The 20,047-nt window shown below is 29.2% G+C and overlaps 1 protein-coding gene across 1 annotated transcript in view; it reads right to left on the reverse strand.

Annotated features, from left to right (window-relative positions):
* LOC107452990 (cell adhesion molecule Dscam1) overlaps positions 1–20,047 on the reverse strand; it is a gene marked incomplete in the record, with an annotated part of 286,344 nt that overhangs the window by 118,896 nt on the left and 147,401 nt on the right. Inside the window, 4 exon segments of the mRNA XM_071184722.1 lie at positions 1,817–1,990; positions 6,820–6,939; positions 16,692–16,976; positions 19,177–19,338. Coding sequence (XP_071040823.1) covers positions 1,817–1,990; positions 6,820–6,939; positions 16,692–16,976; positions 19,177–19,338 — 741 coding nt within the window.

Raw genomic sequence — 20,047 nt, forward strand, 5'->3', positions numbered from 1 at the left:
ACACATACACATATGTGTGTGTGTGTGTATAATAAACACGTTATATATATATATATATATATATAAATGTATTAAACACTACGTAAGCTTTGATAATCTTAAAAAAGTTTAAAAAACTACTGAGAAAATTTTTCATGGGCACCTATGGGGCACCAATTCCCAAGAGTTGTTTACATAGGCTCCTATTCCCAAGACTTGCTGACATTCATATCTTGCACGTTAAGATTTAGTGCTTATTTTTGTGCGTTCGAAGTTTGCACATTTTTACAACCTTCATAAATATTTCAAGGGAATGATGTTTTTAAGTTTTTCTTTCTGCTTCATTTTCTTGGGATTTTTCATTTACTATACTATCCTATTAGACTTCAAAAATTCAGCATACATATCTAACAGATTAACAAATGTTTCAATAGCATCATTACATTTTATTCCATAATTTTTTTAAAAGAAATATTTTTAAAAAAATCTAATTATTATTTTATTTACAATCAAAATAAGTGTCTAAGTTAATTAACTTGACACTTACTTACCTGACTTGACTTAGTTAGTTAATCATTAAACTTGTCAAGTAAAATAAGGGGGAAAAGGTGTCATGCCTCAGAAGAAAGTCATGATATAGTATTCACGTGTATCGCTTCGCGGCTAGTTTCTCGACATTTTTCTTCTTTTAAAACTATCATTATGCTGAAAATTGTTTTTAAAATTGCTATTATTTACTACTAGCTGTATGCGTCAAAAGCTACGTATGAGTCAAAACTTATGATAACGATTTTTTTATTTCTCCTATAAATGAATTTGCACCTTTGCACGATTTATTTTGTTTTATACTTTTTGTACAGTCGATATTTTATTTTTTTTTCAATTAGTACCTATTACTTAAATGAATTAGGCATCGTTGGCATCAGTAATATTATGTTCTTTCGATTATTTTATATTCACTTAAGCCAATTAGTACCAATTTTTCATTATTTTTATTTTTTACACAGTATGAATAACCAAAACTAATAAAGCATCATTGATATCAGTAATAGTATTGCGATTTTTTACAACTCTGTAAAAATTTTGTCAACAATGAATAAGATTAACGTATCGAACTTTAATTATAATATTTTTAATTAAAAAAAATATTTTCAACCCTTCCGAACTGACGTTGTGTTTTCCCACAGATCAGGAAAAAAAATAGTGGTGCGGAATCAGCATTTAATCTAAGTTGATGATGCCTAATGAATCAATCACTTTAAATTTTAAATAATGCCTGTATAAAATATGCAAATACATAGTTAAATCTGGAACGAAAGGTTTCTGTTAGTAATATATTTTGGCGAACACAAATAGCTATGCTTTACTGAAAAAAAAGTAAAACTGAAACATTTAAGCTGTAATTTTTTTATCTTATTGAAAAGAAAAGGTATACAAGAAATTCTTTGAGTTTAGTACTAAATAGGTAGTCTTAATCACTGTTCCGGGTCTAGTAATATAACAATCATTTTACTTATTAATTAATAAGCTACCCTAACTGATAAATATCACGCAAATTTAACTAACTAACTGATACATTAATAACTTAAAGCCTGTATTATAAATCATAAGCATATTAATATAAAAATTCAAATGGCCCTTCGCAATGATTCAGTTCTTTTTAAATGATTCCTGCTTTCAAATTTAAAAAGAAGGGAAAAAAGCATAAACGAAATATAGATTTAAAAAGTGCTTAACCAAAAAAAAGGAACTAAAACTTCGAACTAATAAAACGCATCAGTTCTGCTTCAGAAAATATGCACCAATCAAAATACCGAATATAAGTCAAGTTCTTTACCATGTACTTTGAGGAATACGACGGTACTAAGTCCCGAACCAACGTCATTAGTAGCTTGGCACATGTAATGTCCGCTGTCCTCTTTGGTTGACTCTTTGATGATCAGAGAGCCATTCTCTAAGATTTGAACATTTTCGTTGCTAATGATCACTTGAAACTGACTCTTAGAGCCCTCTGCAAAGAAAAAGATAGGAAAAATAAAGAAAAAAAGCTTTATTTAGTGGTTTTGAAAGACAAGAGTGCACTTGATTTTGAATCACTGAAAGTAATGTATAGTTGAAGTAAGAAAAAAAAAAGCAAAGCCTAAACACTTAAAGTTTACAAAGCTATAAAAAGATTTATTTCTTCAACATGGAGAAGAGACTAAAAAAATATTTTGCTTGCGTTGAATGCAGATGAAGTGTATAGATTTTTATAAAAATTTATAGAAATAGTCAAGTTTTATTTGATGTGAATTATTCATAAGCAATTTCTCCAGCTTCTTTAAATAAACAATTTTTAAAGAACTGTGCAAATAGCATAAATGGAGTCTTTTTTATAGTAAATTGTATCGCAAGTTATAAATATTTTTCAAATCTATTACCATATTCTTCATGTCAGACGAGATATAATCGTATTATCTCTTTTTCGTATTCCTAAGCTTTATTTTTAAAAGGAAATGTTGGGTAGATTTCCTTTTAGATATTAAAGAAATAAAAGAGTTACGAAAATGCTGAAAATATATTATTTACTTAAAAATAACTATTTATAAAATAAACAGCAGTTTGAAATTTATAACCGGAAATTGTTATGATCTTAAAATAATTATTAATTTCAGTAATAGGCATACTCGATACTTGTATATTTAAGATTGTTATTTTTGAATTGTCAATATTGGTATTCTTATTTTATAACCTTCCTTCCTAGCCGTAACTTTTCAGCAAAAATTATTTTTCTTTAAAACGTTATTTTAAAGTTTCTTAATTGCTTTAAATCATAAAATTCCTTTTTTTTGTTAAATAAGCTACTTTTTTGCATCTAAACATTACTACGCAGACATAGTGTTTTAACAATTTTGAGGCATAATCCGTAGTAATTATTGATGGGAAAATTATTAAACGTATCTGAGAACATGTAGAGCTCATTAATAGAAAAATAAAATTGTTCAACAAAGTTTAATTATTTATAGATAAAACCCTTTGCTCATTTTAAGTAAAATTAATTCGTAAGCTTATGCGGAGGTTATTTTATGGCACCATGCATTCTATAATTTCAGATTCCTAAAAAAATAGACACCTGTTCACTTGTTTTTAATTAGTAGCTGAGTGTTTCGAACTATCAGAATTTTGTAAGTAATTAAAAAGAATTTACACATTTTTCTTTCCCAATAGACGTTTTATCAGTTACTGGGGTCATAGAATAACCCCGGGAGTCTTTCAGCTTGTTCTACAAAGAATTTTAATGAACGTAACTGCCGAGTTCAGTGAATTATTGTTCGTTCTTAATTGAAGTGATTTCTACTCATTCAAATTTTGAAACATTAAGTACGAGAACTGTTTTTCTGTCTAACAAAAAAACCACTAATCCATCACTATTAAAATCGGCGAAACTCACGTAGTAGGGAAATAAATGACCCTGCTGTATCATTTATGATCAACTCCAACAAACATGCGGCTAATATGCGTTTAAATCATGAACTACAAGTTCAAATATTAAACAATGTTTGTCTGGAATCACCAAAATATGAATTAAAAGCTTCCTCGAAGGAAAGTTTTGCTCAAGAAATTGGAACTACTGAAATTAGCAAGATTTGTGCATTATTTTCCAAAAAAAGCATAATTTCAGAGCGTAACTATTGCCTCCGATAAAACAAACTATGAATAAATATTACTAGCTAGAAATATGTCTGCATAAACCAATGATGTCAAGTGTAATATAATGATTTATGTATTAGTTATCAGAAAAGGAAACATTACAATGTGTTACTAAATTTCATCGTAAAAAGAATGATATAAAACTTCAAATAGTTTAGAAATAAATAGCAAACGTCTAAGACTCAAAAGTGTTACATTTCTCATAAATATTACAAAGACTTTTCGAAGCGTAATAATGAATTTCATTTATATGATCCCCGCGTGTCCTAAAGTTCATTCAGGCTTCGACCGTCCTTCCGACTAAAAAGAGTCTTATCTAAGTTTTTATTATAGAAAATTAACATGGCTATATCATATCACTATTCGCTACCCTAACAAACTTATGTATTACCTGCCATTTTATGCATTACCTGCCAAAAGGCATGCATGGAGGTAAAAAGTGATACCTGCATGGTACGGCATTTTTGGTAATTAGAGTTTTTAATAATTAATTTAAAAATAAGTTCAACTTCTTAATATTTAGTATTTTAGGTTCAGCGTTTATCTAATTTTAATTTAAAATATTGAGAAAATTCCAGGAATCTCAGTTTTTGAAGCCAACACGGAAGAATCTGAATTCAAATAAAAGATTAAAGCACCATGTCACTTACAAAATGCCTGACGATCCCAAAATTTGATTCAAGATAATGAAATAAAAGTTTAATAATTGTAAATATTTTTTCGAAAGCAAATGAGACAAAAATTATTTATAAATCATATTTAAATTTAAAATTAATAACGAAACTAATGTTTATACTTTACAAATCTATATTAATACATTTAAATTTATTTCACAAATTTAATATTGCTTTGATGTTAATGTTCACACAATGTAGCCATGGTTTTCATTTGATTTGTTTGACTATGCAAACATCTTATGAGAAAAAAATTAACAATAAATGTATTTTGATGAAAAATACTAATGAAGTAAAGACTTTTTGTTAATATAAGTAAAATCTCTAATTAAATTATAAGAGGCTCTTAATTAAGTTGTGCAGTGTTTACTTGTTTCTATAAGGCAACAGTGCATCGAACTAAATAATATGGCTCAAGTGATAAGAACATAAATGGAGAGATATCATCCTTTTTCACAACAAAAAACAAACGATGTATGAAGATAATGCATTTTACAATTGATATAAAATAAAGTTTACTTCTCAAAAATTTCAGGAAAATAGCCCTATTCTATACAATAAAATCGACCAACAATACAAATTTCTTAATCAATATCTGTTTTAATTTTCTTTGCCCTACTTTTGTAGTTCAGTTTTGACAATTAAGTGCTTTGATCATTACAGTAAATTTAGATAATGCTTTCCATAAAAGCTTAATCCATTTAGCAAAGCATATGGCCATTACCATAACAAAAGAGATTTAATATGTCACAATAAACTCGATAATAAATTCGGAATTGATAACATTCGCCAAGTTGGCAACAATAACAAGAATTCTAATGATGTTTACGTCAGCAACACTGAAAAATGCTAATTTGTGGGCACAATTTGCGCCAAAATATAATTACTTAACAAGCAGAAGTGATGAAGCCAAATTATTAGTTTTACGCCGACACTTATTACAGCTTTGTTGTACTAGTCTTCCTAGAGCTAATTCTCTTCAAAACCATTTATAAAGTAACATTGACCGCTTTTGTAGTTTATTGAAATATGGTTCCTTTTTTATTCTTTTATTCTTTAAACGGCTCTGGGAGTTAATTCAAATGTTAATTAGATTTTGCCATGGTTCTAGAAAATGTTTTACATAAAGTTAAAGCCATTTGAAAAGAAATTTAACATTGTTTGCTTAGATATTTTGTAGAAGTACGCAATAGAGATTTCAAAAAATTTTCTCGTTAAAAATAGATTCTAATTTATTCGTTGATTGTTTAAGTTTCAACAAAAAACAACCATTTTATTAAAGATACTCTTAAATATCCTTTTTGAATTAGTAAATTATATTTACAAGTAAAGGATAACATATTTTTTCTTTATCATTATTTTTTTAGAAAATCAATGGCAAAAAATGTAGATATATATAAAAAGCAATTAATGAAACAAAATTTCCATAACCAACGTTTTTCGAAGGGACTAAAAAAATAAAATTATTATTGTTTTTTCGTCATCACTTTTGGTACTTCTAGAAGTTATTATTACGGTAGTAATGTGCTCCAATTTTCCTTTAGGCTTGTTAAAAACAACATTGTTCAATTCTTTTAATCCTCTCGCTAAACTTAGTCTTGTAAAGTTTTACTTGCCGAAGGCAAAACATTAAGTCATTTCATGATTAATAAATTGAAAAGGACATTTTTTTCTACTATTATAATGTTTTCACATTTATTTCGCCACTCGTGTGTCCTCATTCAGCAATTTCTTTCCCTTGCACGGGTGAGAATTTCACACGTAACATTAATTGGAAAAACTATCAGTGCAGAAAATACCGGGTAATGACCTTCAATCTTAAAGGACACTAATAGAAGAAATTCCACGCAAGTGTATACTGAACAACGAACCTTCATAAAATTCTACTGCATTAGTGTATGGAATATTAAATGCAGGTTTTCTTTAAAACGCACACATGCATTAGAGATTACTGAGCAACCGTGTAATGAGCAATAATTCACACATTCCAATCCAGCAAATATGTTAATTATTTTATAGAAACTATGTTTTTCAATAAATGTGATCGAATGCATATGAACCATATTGCTCAGCTTGCTGATACTCTTAAGGTTGAAGGTTGATGCATACTGATATTTTTAAGGTTTAAATACGTTGCTCGGTATTCCTAATACCGATTTGTTCATCAAAACTTATCCCATCATTCTCTCATAAGCAAGCATGGTATGAATTAACCCCTTCTTTCTCGCTCCCATGAAAATGAGGGGGCGAGGTTTTGCCCTCTATTTCTCGCTCCCGTGATATTTCCGAGCAGGACTGTTCAGTAGTAACGCGCCAAAAAGAATAAAACTAATTCATTTCTTTTGCCAAGAAAGCATTTTATTTCTCATTTTACACACCAGATGGCAGTACCAGTTATTTTTTAGGTAACTGTAGATAATTAGTGTATTTTAAAAAGAATTTAGCATAAATAAACTAATAATTTCAGAAAACTTACCTATTGACTTTTTCCAACGAATAACTGGATCAGGATAACCAGTAGCCTGGCAATCAAACATGGCTGCCTGACCCATAATTACGGATTTATCAGATGGTTCTGTTTTCCATTTAGGAGGGACTGAAATTCGAAGTAAAAAGCTTAGTGTATGTATTAATAGAATTATATATTAATAAAAATCGTTATTAATATTCCATAATAATTAAAAGTACTTTAATAACAGAATACCCGAAAGGATAGGGTATGCTTTGTACTGCATAGACAAAAATGAAAAACGCCGTGAGCAAAGAAAAAATCAAGCACAGAAATGGTCACATTATAGTTTCAGATTTGTAGACAAGAATCTTCCTCAGTGTTTAAAATATGCCATTTGGTGTTTAGATACGGAGATGTTAACACCATTTTTAGGGTTTAGACACTGAGGTGTTAACATCATTTTTAGGGTTTAGACACTGATGTGTTATCACCACTTATGGCGTTTAGATACTGAGGTACTAACATATCTCCCTTCTTTTTATTATCTTATTCAAACGTGTTCCTCAGTCCTGAGTAATGAACCACTTTACATACGTGAATATCTTTATTCTTTTAATGTCATTTGTTGCTTAAACACTTAAAAAAATTTTTTTTAAAAAAAGCTGAAATTATATTATATCCATTTTTGCACACGGTTTTCGAGCTTTTTTTCACGTTGTTTAACTAGGTAGTAAAATTACTTTATTGCAATTACACTTTCAATCATCAAGACACACGTTAAATATTTTCTACTAATAACATATCTTAATTCGATACGTCAGATATCTTTAGATTAGGTTATGCTAATTAAAACTAATTGTGTGCTATGGCTTTTAATTGAATACTTTCAAGTGACGTCATCGAAAGTAAATCGTGGCATTTGTCTCCTTAGTAGCAAATAGGGTTCAACGCACAAGCGTGATATCGCTTTCAGATATCCAGTTATATCTGATTTAAATCACGTGGTTAGGCAAAATAATTTTACTTCTTCTCAAATTATAAATACCCAATTGTAGCAAACTAAGCTATATAAATTCGTTAATGTTTTACTGAACAACACATTTTATTTAAAAATTTCTGTTGGTGTCATTAGTTTTTTAGTTGCATGAACTAATATAAGAAGAAACTAAATTAATTTATGAATTATTTTTAATTATTTTCACAATATTTATCATGACTAATTAGAATTTTTATTAATAATAATACCCTTAATTAGTTAAGATTAATGCAATAATGAAAAGACTATTATAATTAAACTTATGTAAGAAACATCAGAATATTTACGCATTAGGATCATGTTTTGTTAAAAATGTAAACAACAGTGTGGAAAAATGATTAAATTGAGAGAATATTAGAACATGATTCTATTAGAATTTTATTTAGAAATTGATTTATTCTAGAAAATTATTTATTCTATTCCTGTTTGTCTTTCTCCTTCTGGGCTTTCTCGAATAGGAAACAAAAAAGTTCTGTGTCGACAACATTTAAGATAGATAAATGAGACATATCAGCCACTGCTGCTAACTTAATTATTAAAATCTGATTCTCGTCAACTTCACAATTCGAGCTTACAAGACCTAACGTTAAAATCAAATTAGATGAAATGTATTTGCAGAGTTCGTTCCTAACTAGTGATATACAAACTCGACTAACTTAATAAAATGTAAGGAAAATTCGATTTTGTATTTATACAGTTAGTGTGCTGAATATTTATTTTATAAACTAATGATGAACATGCATGTTTTAAATAAATCAAATTTCTTTTATAAGCAGGAGTAATTAGATAATATAACAAATATTTCAGGTGTTACTTTGGAAGAAGATGGACAATATGTCTTTCTTAAAATTTACACACTGATTAAAATTTGCATTTAAAGTTTTGTTGATTTTCCTTTTTAATATTCGCTTATGTTAATTTCAAAAGAATCGCGTAATGCTTTATCACTCTAAGTATAATTTGTGTAAGTGATTGGAAAAATAATTTCGTATTATTGTTTTGATATGTTTAACATATGTAGAGCCATTTAAGGTTGATTTGGAAACTTTTCGATTTAAAATATCAGCCAATTTAACAGCATTTACTTTAGAGATCAACTAAGTAAACTGTTCAAATTTTAAATTTTTTAATATTTAGCTTATGTTAATTAGTAATGGAGAAATATGGCTACAATAATATAAAGTATTAAAAAATAAAGTGCAACATAAACAAAAAAGTTTCAGGTACTAGGAAACAAACTTAATTTGAGAGACTAACTTTAGCTATGATCATTACATTGGTTTACAAATCTTTGTTGCATTTATGCAAGTACTTGATATTTCCTAATTCAAGAGTGGGAATTTAAAATCTTTAACCAATTTTGCTTGTAAAAATACCGTTTTTTAATGACATTTTTAGTCCATTTTTTAACAAGTTTATCTATTTCTTACCAAGTTTAAAAACGTTATATATAACAGGGGGTATACCCGTATGCCCTCAATTGGGGCAGGTCGGGGTAAATATTTTCATATAACAGGGGGTTGTATAAGAGTTGCGACAAACTTCTAGGAAAGTTAGGGTACATCGTTTGGATTAATTTTGCATAGGAAAACACCGTCGGAACTGTCGTCTTGCGCGATTAAAGGGCTTCCTCATTATTACCTAATCAAAATCGTGCAAAGAAACAGTTCATAGTAAGTGAGAGCAATTTTAATGCTGATTATGTGGCTTAATTCTTCGGGAAATTTATTGTAACAATTCATAAAAAAATAGACGAAAAATGTTTAAAAAAACTGTTTGAAAGAGAAATAGATTGCAGCTTTAGAATTAAAAGTATCTAAGATATATTAAAAAATCTCATGCAAAATAAAAAAAAAGTGAATATAAAATAAATCCCAGTGTTATTCAGTTAGTTATGAAGTTATTAATTATTTTAAATTAGGAAAGCAAATGTAAAAAAAAAGCTTTTTTAAACTGAATAATTATGCATTTTTTTCGGATGTATTTAGATCCTAAACAAGAAAATGCAGGGTAGTAGTATAAAAAATATGGTCCTGAAATTTCATGTAGAAAAATACAGAGAGCCTCTTAAAGACAATTTTTCATCATTTCTCTGTAACTATCAATTCGAATTAAAAAATTTTCAAACACAATATTGAAGCTCCAGTATTCAAAGATATTTCTACGAGAAAGATAACTTTTGAATTTAATTTGCAGTTTTTTTATTACTTAACTAGCTGAATATCTCTTCATCGTACGCAGTGAATAAAAAATTATTTATCAGCACTGAATAATGCTACAAAGTCATGCACAAAAATGAAAGGCATATGCCGACAAAAGTGAAGATTTTAGGGAAGGAAGTAGGCAAGTGACATTTTAGAGGTTTTTATGAATCATGGAAAATTTGGTTGCATCAAAATAGGTTTGTTTAATGTAACAAAATTGTTTTTGCTTTCACTTTAATCTTAGCGTAACTAATAACTTTAGTATGTATACATGATTTTCAGCTTCAAATTAGGCAGTGGAAAATGAAATAAAACTAAGAATTATTAGTTCCGTCTTCTAATAAATTGGTAATAAAATAGTTCGGAATCCATCCACTCTTTTTTCTCTTACCCTAATTATAGTCTCTATGAAAATGTCACCTACCTAGTTTTTCCAATTTTAGCTATATTAACTAGAATTTACTTCTTAAATGGCAATTTCTTTGGAAAGGAAAATTCATATTAAGTTGTCCAAATTTTGTATCGCTTTCCTCGTCAAATTAAGTGGACCATATTTCCCAGATTACTGCTGTCTTCTTTATTTGGGGGGTCAGAAATGCGAATCCACCGAAAAAGGTAATACTTAGAGAAAGTACGATTTTTGTATGATTACGGAACTTAAAATATCGTCTGCACTAATTAATTAGCACATTTGAGATCATCACCTCAAGCAATTAAGATTTGAGTCCCAGGACGGGAAGATTCGATTATTAGATCATAAGTAATTCAGGATAGTCGGTTTTTTTGCTTATTTTGTTTTTAATATTTTTTGGGGGCACTTAAAAATACTTTGATTTATCTTTTGGTCAACGAGATTTAGAATTGTGCCAAAAATTACTAGACTCCCATAACAAAATACGCAAATATTGAAATTTACCTTAAGGAGCCTAAATTTCAACTTTTTTCTTTTTAAAACTAGTTGCACAAAATTTTACAGATTATGGCTTTCCCTCTATATTTTGGGATTAAAAAAAACAACTTATCAAGAAAAAGGTATATTTATTTAGAGAAAGTGCATTTTCGTGCTCGATTTCAGAACTTAAAGTATCGTCTGCGCTAATAAATTAACATATTTAAGCTCACCCCTCAAACCATTAAGATTAAGTCAGAGAACGTGAATATCCGATCGTTAGATCATCAGTTATTCAAGGTGGTCTATTTTTTTTCGCACTTTACATTACATTGATTTATCTTTGGGACGATGAGTTTTTGAATTGGTTAAAATATTACCAGATTCCCATAACAGAATAACAGCGCATCGCCCTTATAATTGCATTAATCTCAGTAGATATCATTGTTAAACATTTAACTATACAGATCGCTCTTCGTATTATAATACTCAATTAAATTGTTTTAATTGAGTATTATATTACGAAGAGCATTGTTAAACATATTCTTAGTTACATTTATAAATTAGCGTAATAACTTATTACTTTCAAAAACAAATGTATCACTTATTTCCTTTAAGGGGGGAGAAAATTTGAACTCTAATATAAACTGACTGTATTATTTTGATCAGTGAAAAGCAATTTATAATCAGTGAATTGATAGTCTGCATTTACTAAACTTGTAATATAATACAATGTGTGATTTGAAGCATAAATTGTAATAGTTTAAATCCATAGGAAAAATATGATCAAAACTATTCAAATGTTTTGTAACTTTTTATAATAATAAAGTGAAAAAAAATTACTGAAACTTTATAACTGGTTTTTATTTCTCGTTTTACGATTTTTAATGACATAATAGTCCAAAGCATTATTATTATAAACTAAGAAAATATTCAACAGCTTTCTAACTTTAATAAAGCAATATTTTGAAAAATACGATTCATCAACTTTTATATTACCTAATTTTCTTGAAATAGAATTTTTTGTAATGCTAAAAAGATGGATGATTTTTTATAGGTAATAACTTAATTTAAATTCATGTTTTCTTCGAATAATAATTTTAACGGAGCGAAAAATAAAAGTATTGTTTCTCCTTTAAAACTGAGATCGAGTTTACTGGAGTGTCGCCATCATTTTGACAGAGTTTAAATTTCTGTTTCTTGAAAGAAAATAAACGAATATTTTCTTTTTTTCCCTCTATCTGAAAGGAAACTGTATTAATATTATATATGATGATTTTATAAAACAGAAAAAAAATATTTGCAATCTAAATGCAAACTTGTTAGCTAACACTTTTTTTTTCAATTGTTAAACATAATTTTACCTTATGTCAAGCATATTGCTTGGAGGAACACTATGACTCTATTATGATATATTTTGTTATATTATTTACTAATAATGTTTTTTTCTGTTACTATGTTGTTTCTTACAATTCTAGCAAAGAAATAATCTGTGATCTGTGTGTAAATCAGCTAACAGTATTACGGAATCAATAACCCAATCCCTTAACAGTTTTGTGAACTTAAAAATAATTCATTCTTCTATAAATTCAATTATTCCTTTATTTTCAAATACACTGCCAGAAATTTCTCGTAAAAATGGTTAAATAACAATTTTTAATTAATATTTTACCATAGTCAAAAAAATATAGTAAAATTTAACAGGATATGGTAAAATTTACCCTAATTCTGACTCGAGGGGAATACCAAAAAGGCTCTATGTAATTTTTATTAAAGTACTTTGGCAAGGAATTTGGTAAAATTAAGTTAGATAAATGAATTGAGTTAGATAAAATAATAAGGCAAAGTTTTATAATTTATGATGCAATTTGATTAATTTTTGGTTAATTTTTCATGTTATTTTACTAAATGTGTAGTTAAGTGCTACATTTTTTTGAAAACAAGATAATTTAGTAAATCATAACCATGTGAGCAAAAACAAATAAAGGGTTTAAACAGCATGGGCATTTGTTTTGGTTTCCAGAATTTTGTTTGTTTGCCTTTTTTTTTACCAGAAATGATTTCTTGATATTGTTTTTCAACCATGCAGTACGGTAATTTTACCAAATTATTTTCTCCATGATAAAATACATTTAATTAAATAACTAAAAATTAAATTACACTTAGTTTAGTATATTTTTATGTATACACTTTTTTATTTAGTTTTATTTTAAATTATTATTGAACCACTTTCAATTGACATTTTGATCAAAACCTGGTGCACAAACTTTTATTCGCATATAATATACAGAACTCTTAGTTATATAATTTTTTGATTCAATAGAATTAATAATATCATACATTTTTGAAATTTTCAGAAGTAAAATTTTGTTAGAATATACACTGAGTTGCCAAATTATTATAATCACCCCTCAACACTCTGCTGGACCACCTTTAACGCATAATACTGCTCGAATTGTTTTGTCATAAGTTCTATGAGATATCCGATGAGCTGCACTTATCCGATGAGCTGCACCATCAGATTGGATGGCACTGGGTCCAGCTGTTTAATGCCTCATTCTGTCTCATTCTAAAAATTCGCAATTGGTTTGAGAACTGGTAATTGCGCCAACGAAGCAAGGTAAAGTCACCATCATGTTGTTCTAACCATCTGACAAAAATACGAGCTGCATGGCAGGAACATTGTCTTTCTGAAAGTATCTATCCCCAGGTGCGTTGTTCCACAGGAATCAAATGACCCATTCAATGCGAGAAAACATCCCTCAAACCTTATATTGCCTCCATCAGCTAAAAGTGTTGTGGCGATGCAGTTGGGGTCCATACTTTGATGCTATTTTCGACATATCCGAAACCTACAATCTGCATGGCGTGATTGAAAATGCGATTCATCAGATCACATGACCCTTTTCCAGTCATCTACTGTTCAATCCTTATGCTCCATTGCAAACTGGAGACGCCTGCTTTTGTTCAAGTCTGACAGCAAAGGTTTTCGAACAGGGTGTTGGGTCCCATAAGTTATAAGGTGTAATGTGTGGAGCGCAGTTCGTTCAGAGACGTTTGCAGTTGCACCTTCATAAAAAGTCCTCTCTATTTAATGCACTACTGCTGTTCTGTTAGACTGGACAACTCTGGCAAGTCTCATTTTAAATCGAGCATTCATTAGCTTGTGAAGACTACAAGACAGACGTTGAGTTTCAGCTTGGTAGTCCCCTCTCTGTTCACATTAATAACTGCTACTCTAGAACACTTCACAAAAGTAGCAGTTTTGCTGATATTGGTTCCAATGCTAGAGCGCCTGCAATCATCCCGTTTTCAAACTTAGTTAAGTCACGTTTTTTATCTATATTTCAGCTCGTAACATAAAGTAATTGATGGTTATTTGTCTTGCATTCCCTTTTTGTAGCTATTTCGACCTCTAGAGGTGACACTGTGCCGCAATAGTTCAATTTGCAGGAGACTATCAGGTGGTCATAATTAACCACTTAGTGTATAATAGCGTATAAAAGCAAGGATTATCTAGAACGACTTTTTGGGTCAGCTAAAGGCTATAGATATAACCGATATAGATATTTAAGTGTATTACAGGGATTTAGCAAAATGTTTCTACACCATCTTTATGTTTATTTTATTCGATCACGAGCCTGACTAAATTGGCACTGTGCATTTTTTTCGCAAAGAAAATTCATTTCCCTCTTGATATTGTTTTTCAACCCCCGAAATGGTTTACGCAATTGTCAATTGTTTTTATTCTGATTGCTTCGAGATATAAGCTTGCAAATGGTTTAGAAATAACTAGCTTGTCCAATCGTTTGAGAGAGGGTAAATTTTGAGAAAAACTCTAATTTGTATTTCATAGCTGGGAAATTGACTAAGATTCAATAAACAGCTATCCCCATTAAAAATTACGCACTTTAAAAATCTTTTGAAACAAAGAAATTAAACAAAACAGAAAGAAATCTAACAGCTGAAATCTTTTTGCATACTAAAAGCGGGTTTAATCTTTATAGGCAAATAGAATTTCAATAGTTGCTACAATAATGGTAATTTACAGAGAAATCTCACAAACTAGGAAACCTGCAACTACCTTGCACTTTTAAAAAAAAAAGATATTTTAGTACAAGCTCAAGGAATACTATTACATATTAATGCCAACTGAAGAAAATGTCTGCTTCTTGTGTACTATACGTAACTAAGGATGTTTTAATAACGTTCATAATGCTAGAAATTTCTCTCATAGAGTAAATTTTTTCATTACGTACATTTTTTATTGGGCATGTGTTTCCTAAAATACGCCGATTTTAAAAAACACGAGCAATTTCTTGAATATGGCCAATTTTAGTTTTGTCAACTTTTATTTGGCTAAATTTGTAAATTTTCCTGATTTATTTTTTTATTTTATTTTAAGGAGTGTAACTCTTTACAAGTTTCTCGATTTTGGTCCTCCTTTTTGAGCTTAGTCAAAGAAAAGAGATTGCTACAACAAAAATGCCCACTTGCCCCATCCCTCCTAATCATTTTAAAACTTGAAGTAATAAAAGCCATCAACGTTATTTCTGCCGGCAGAAAACGAAGATGATCGTCATGCCCAAATATTTGGGAAAAATATTAAATGGTTTCTTTACTAACTTCTGTTTCATTGTATACAATGGGTACCAAATAACAATGGGTTATGATTTCATTATTTTTCCTAAAATAAGGCAATTTTTCAATATAAATTAAAAATAATACCATTAAATATGCTGCATAATGTTAAAATTATTCAAAATATGCCATTTCTAACATTTTAAAACTTTTTTATTATATTTGAACTTAAAATCAAATTTATCTGCTCATTTCTAGGTAGGCAAGGATCTTTAACGTGTAATTATAAAGGTTAGAAATAAATTTTAATTTTCAGAAATGTTCAGATAAGAGTTGAAAAAATAAAATATTTCTGGAATGCAATCCATACGAGTGCAATCTGACGCAGTTCAGACTGCAAATGCTTTTTAAAACAAAGTAGTTGGAAGTAATATAATACAATAAATAAATAAATAATGAATATAAAAACGGAACAGAAAAACTTTTAATCAAATGAACGGATCTTCACGTACTAGCATTCAATCTTAAAGGTTCTAAAGGTTAAATATTTGACTATTTAAAATTTTATTTCTCACGATCTATTTGTTCAATTTCACTCAAATTTTTTACTTCGCCAAATCACATTCTCTGAAATTATATAAAAATTTATGTACTTGGCAATTCAAACTTTGTTCGACAGGTAGTAAATTAAATGATTAAAAATAATAAATTATTAATGAAGACTTTATTTTGCATGAAATTATATCTAGATAAATGAATTTTATTTATAAGGCAATTTTGTTTTTAATTCGCTTAAAAAGTTCTCGAGATATGACGAAATATGCAAAAAGCAAAATAAACATTAAGGGATCCAAATTTTCAATGGATCTCCAGACGAAACTGTGAAAGCCATATTTTCTAGATTGCGGTTAACCCCATCTCTTGAAGGCCAGGAATCCAAATCTGTTGAAAGAAAAGGTATGTTTATTCAGAGAAAGTACGTTTTTGTATCCTATTTCAAAGCTACAATTACAGTCTGCGATAATTAATTAAGGTACTTAAATATTATACCTTCGAACACTAAGATTCAGTTTTAGTATATAAAAATCTGTTCATTAGATCAAAAGGTAATCAGGATGTTCTACTTTTTTGTGTGAACTATACACATAGCCTAAAAAGTAATTTAAATTAAGCAAAATCAATTTACCTTTAACGATCATATGTGCTGTGAAGTTCCGTGATGAGACAGGATTTGAAGCTATACAAGTATAGTTTCCGTTGTGTATTTGAGACACGCTACTGAATGACAATGTAGATGTAAACTCATTTACGGTGCTGATTGATCCTCGTAATTCATCTGGTAAGGGATGGTCGTCTTTCATCCATGAAATGCGAATTGGAAGATCGCCTGATGAAACAACACAGGTAACAGTCGCTCGTTTACCTTCCGATAATGCGAGTGGAAATGAGAATGGTTCTACTACTGGTGGTGCTGGAAGAAAACATAATTTATATTTATTTGGGAATGATAATAATTTCGCAATGATTTAATGTGAGGGATGTGCGGAGTGCATAATATGAAAATATACTAATAGGATATTTCAAATTTATAACGAACTACTTTGTAAAAAAAATGTGGATCAAATTACGTTAAAAAATTCTGGTATTCAGGGTTCCATTACTTTCTACTGTGAAATCCATTTTTACAATAAAATTTTAAGGGACAAAAAAATTGGATAAGCCGTAATTGTTAAAGTATTGCTTACTAAATAAGTTTAATTATGTGAATATTACTGAAAAAGTTACGGTTAAAATAGATTTTACAGTGAAGTAGATTATACTCGTGCTGAAATCAGGGTGCCAATATTGTTAAAGTAATTTGATTCCAGTTTCTTTACAGTGTAGCTGAATACTCGTTTCTAGAAATTCTTATGGTGTCATTATTTATATTCAGAGTGCGAGTACTTTGTACCGTAAAGTCCACTTTAACCATATAATTTTTAGGGACATAAAATATAATTTGTTGTAATTTTTAGATTATTAATTATTGAATTCATATAATTACGTAAATGCTTTACTGCAAATATGAATTTTGATGAATTAATGATTATAAACTTGATGAATATGAATTTTTTCATGAATTAGAATTACATAATAACTAACAGTAAAAGGAATTTCTCGGGAAATTGATTTTAAGGAGGCATGAATTAGGATGCTAGCATTTTTTACACTAATTTGATCCGGATTTTTTTTTCAGTTTATCTGAATACTTCGACTATCTGAGACTTTCAAAATAATTTAGTAATCTTTACCTATATTATCTATGTAGTCTTTATCTATAAAATCTACATAATCTTTATCTATATCTATATCTTTACCTATACCTTCTTATTACCAGTGATGAATTGATATCAATGATTAAATTACGGGAAATTATGTTTTCATTTCTTTAAACTTAGTTTCCTAAAGGTACGAAAAGTTCTGATTCAAATATATGACCGAATTCACTAAGATGGGACGTATTTCAGTTAAACCTTGTTCAGATGTCAGTTGTTCTTAAGATTCTCATGATTAGTTCAATGATATTAGCAAAAACTATGTAAAGATAATACATACATGTAAAGGCAGAAATAAAGTAATAATACTATGTAAAAATTCATATAAAGTAAGAAAATTCATTAATTCCAGTTCTATTTTAAAGTTCAGAAGAATTTTCGAGCTAATATGAAAAGACAGTCAATTGACACAATACTTTTTTTTCTATAATGATTCGTTTGAATCACTTTAGAATAAATCTAATCAGGATGTTTTTTATTGAAATACGTTCTATTTTTTTATCCAGAGTTATTGAAAATATTGGTTGAAGCAGAAATAGATTGCACCAAGGATCTTGTTTCTTCATTTGTTTTTAAGATATTCATTTGCGACACGATATAGATAAAACATTAAAAATGATATCTTTTACAAGCTATATGTTTGTATTCGTGAGAATATATAGATAGAAAAAGCTTTACATTAAGTATACTTTTACTGTTAATAAATGTATTGTTAAATGTTAAAAAGAATGGTTAGATTTATTAAAACTATGAAACTTGAGTTGGTAATATTTGTAGTCTGAGATACGAAAGCGAAAGGAAATTATAGTTGGATTTACAGTAAGTGTTTCGCTGTTGCACCTCAGAAATTCTGGATTACAATAAAAGCATAAAAGATATTTATTTGTAATCTAACAAGCAAAGATGTTCCTAAACTGCAAAGGAATATGGTGTATATTTGTCAAAATTTTTGGAGTTGAGGTGAACTAAATTTTTTTTACTTTACATTTTCACTGTTATATGTTCAAATATTTATAGTTCAATTTTTGTTAGTTTGCTGAAAATATGCATTTTTAAGTGCATCTGAATCAACTTATGGTTGTGTTGCCGAAAAGAGTTCGCTTAAAAGCAAGCACATTTTCATTTATTTATTTGCACCAATTCATTAATTTTTATTTTTATTTTGTCTCTCTTAAAATATCTTTTGCACGATAATTACAGTTTTGCAGTTAAAAGCATAGTTAGTTTATCTTAACACTGAAAATATTGGCAACTGTATACCGAAACTTTTTACAGTGCAGCAGAAAAATTTTTATTCGCTTACTTAGATAAGATCTCATTTCTTGGTTATACTTCAAAATAAAATACTGTCCTTACCCATAATATTTAGGGAGACTTCTCTCCTTGCTGTCCTACTCCTATTATTTTCAGCAACACAATGGTACTTTCCACTATCATGAGCTCGCTGCAAATCTTCGATAACGAGTGTTCCATTTGGATAAGTCTTCTGCCTGTGGTTATGAGGAAGTGGACGACCTTCTAGTAAAAAAATGTGTTCACGAACATTGTTTTGAAAGAAAATTACATGCAATAAAGCGAAAAGAGTGTTGAATAAAAATAATTATTGTTTCATAAAATATTAAATTCTGCTGAAGCCCTTGTAATGCTTATCCAATTTCTGCTAAAGATTTCCATTTTTTTTTTAAATAGAAGGACAGATTTTAATCTCATTGTTCTTTACATAGAATAGGAAATAGTTTTTTAACACTAGCAGTATGTGTTTATGACGCCCGGTGGTTGAGCGGTAGCTCTTCGCGCTTTCGTGCCACAGGTCCCTGGTGCGACCCTCGGGTCGGGCAAGGTTGACTCAGCCTTTCATCCCTTCAGTGGGTCGATGAATGAGTACCAAGCATGCTTGGGAACTAAACACTGGGAGTTCCGCGCACGGCTGATCATCTGACCGGAACATCTGCTCCTGCACCCCAGAGCCCAAGGTCAAGAAAACTGAGATGGACACAGTAGGCCTTGGCCTTCTAAGGACTGTCGCGCAGCTGAGTTTAGTTTTAGTATGTGTTTATTCCAAAATCACTTTTTAGGTATGAATACAGTTTATGAGTCATTATGTGATATTATTACTATTTTTTCGTTATGTGAAGTGATAAATATCGTTAAAAATTAACAGATTAATAAGGCTTATATACATATATATATATATATATGCAAAAATATAAACAAATACAAAAAAACA

Source organism: Parasteatoda tepidariorum, chromosome 8 (genome assembly GCF_043381705.1).
Source record: "Parasteatoda tepidariorum isolate YZ-2023 chromosome 8, CAS_Ptep_4.0, whole genome shotgun sequence".
NCBI lineage: Eukaryota > Metazoa > Arthropoda > Arachnida > Araneae > Theridiidae > Parasteatoda > Parasteatoda tepidariorum.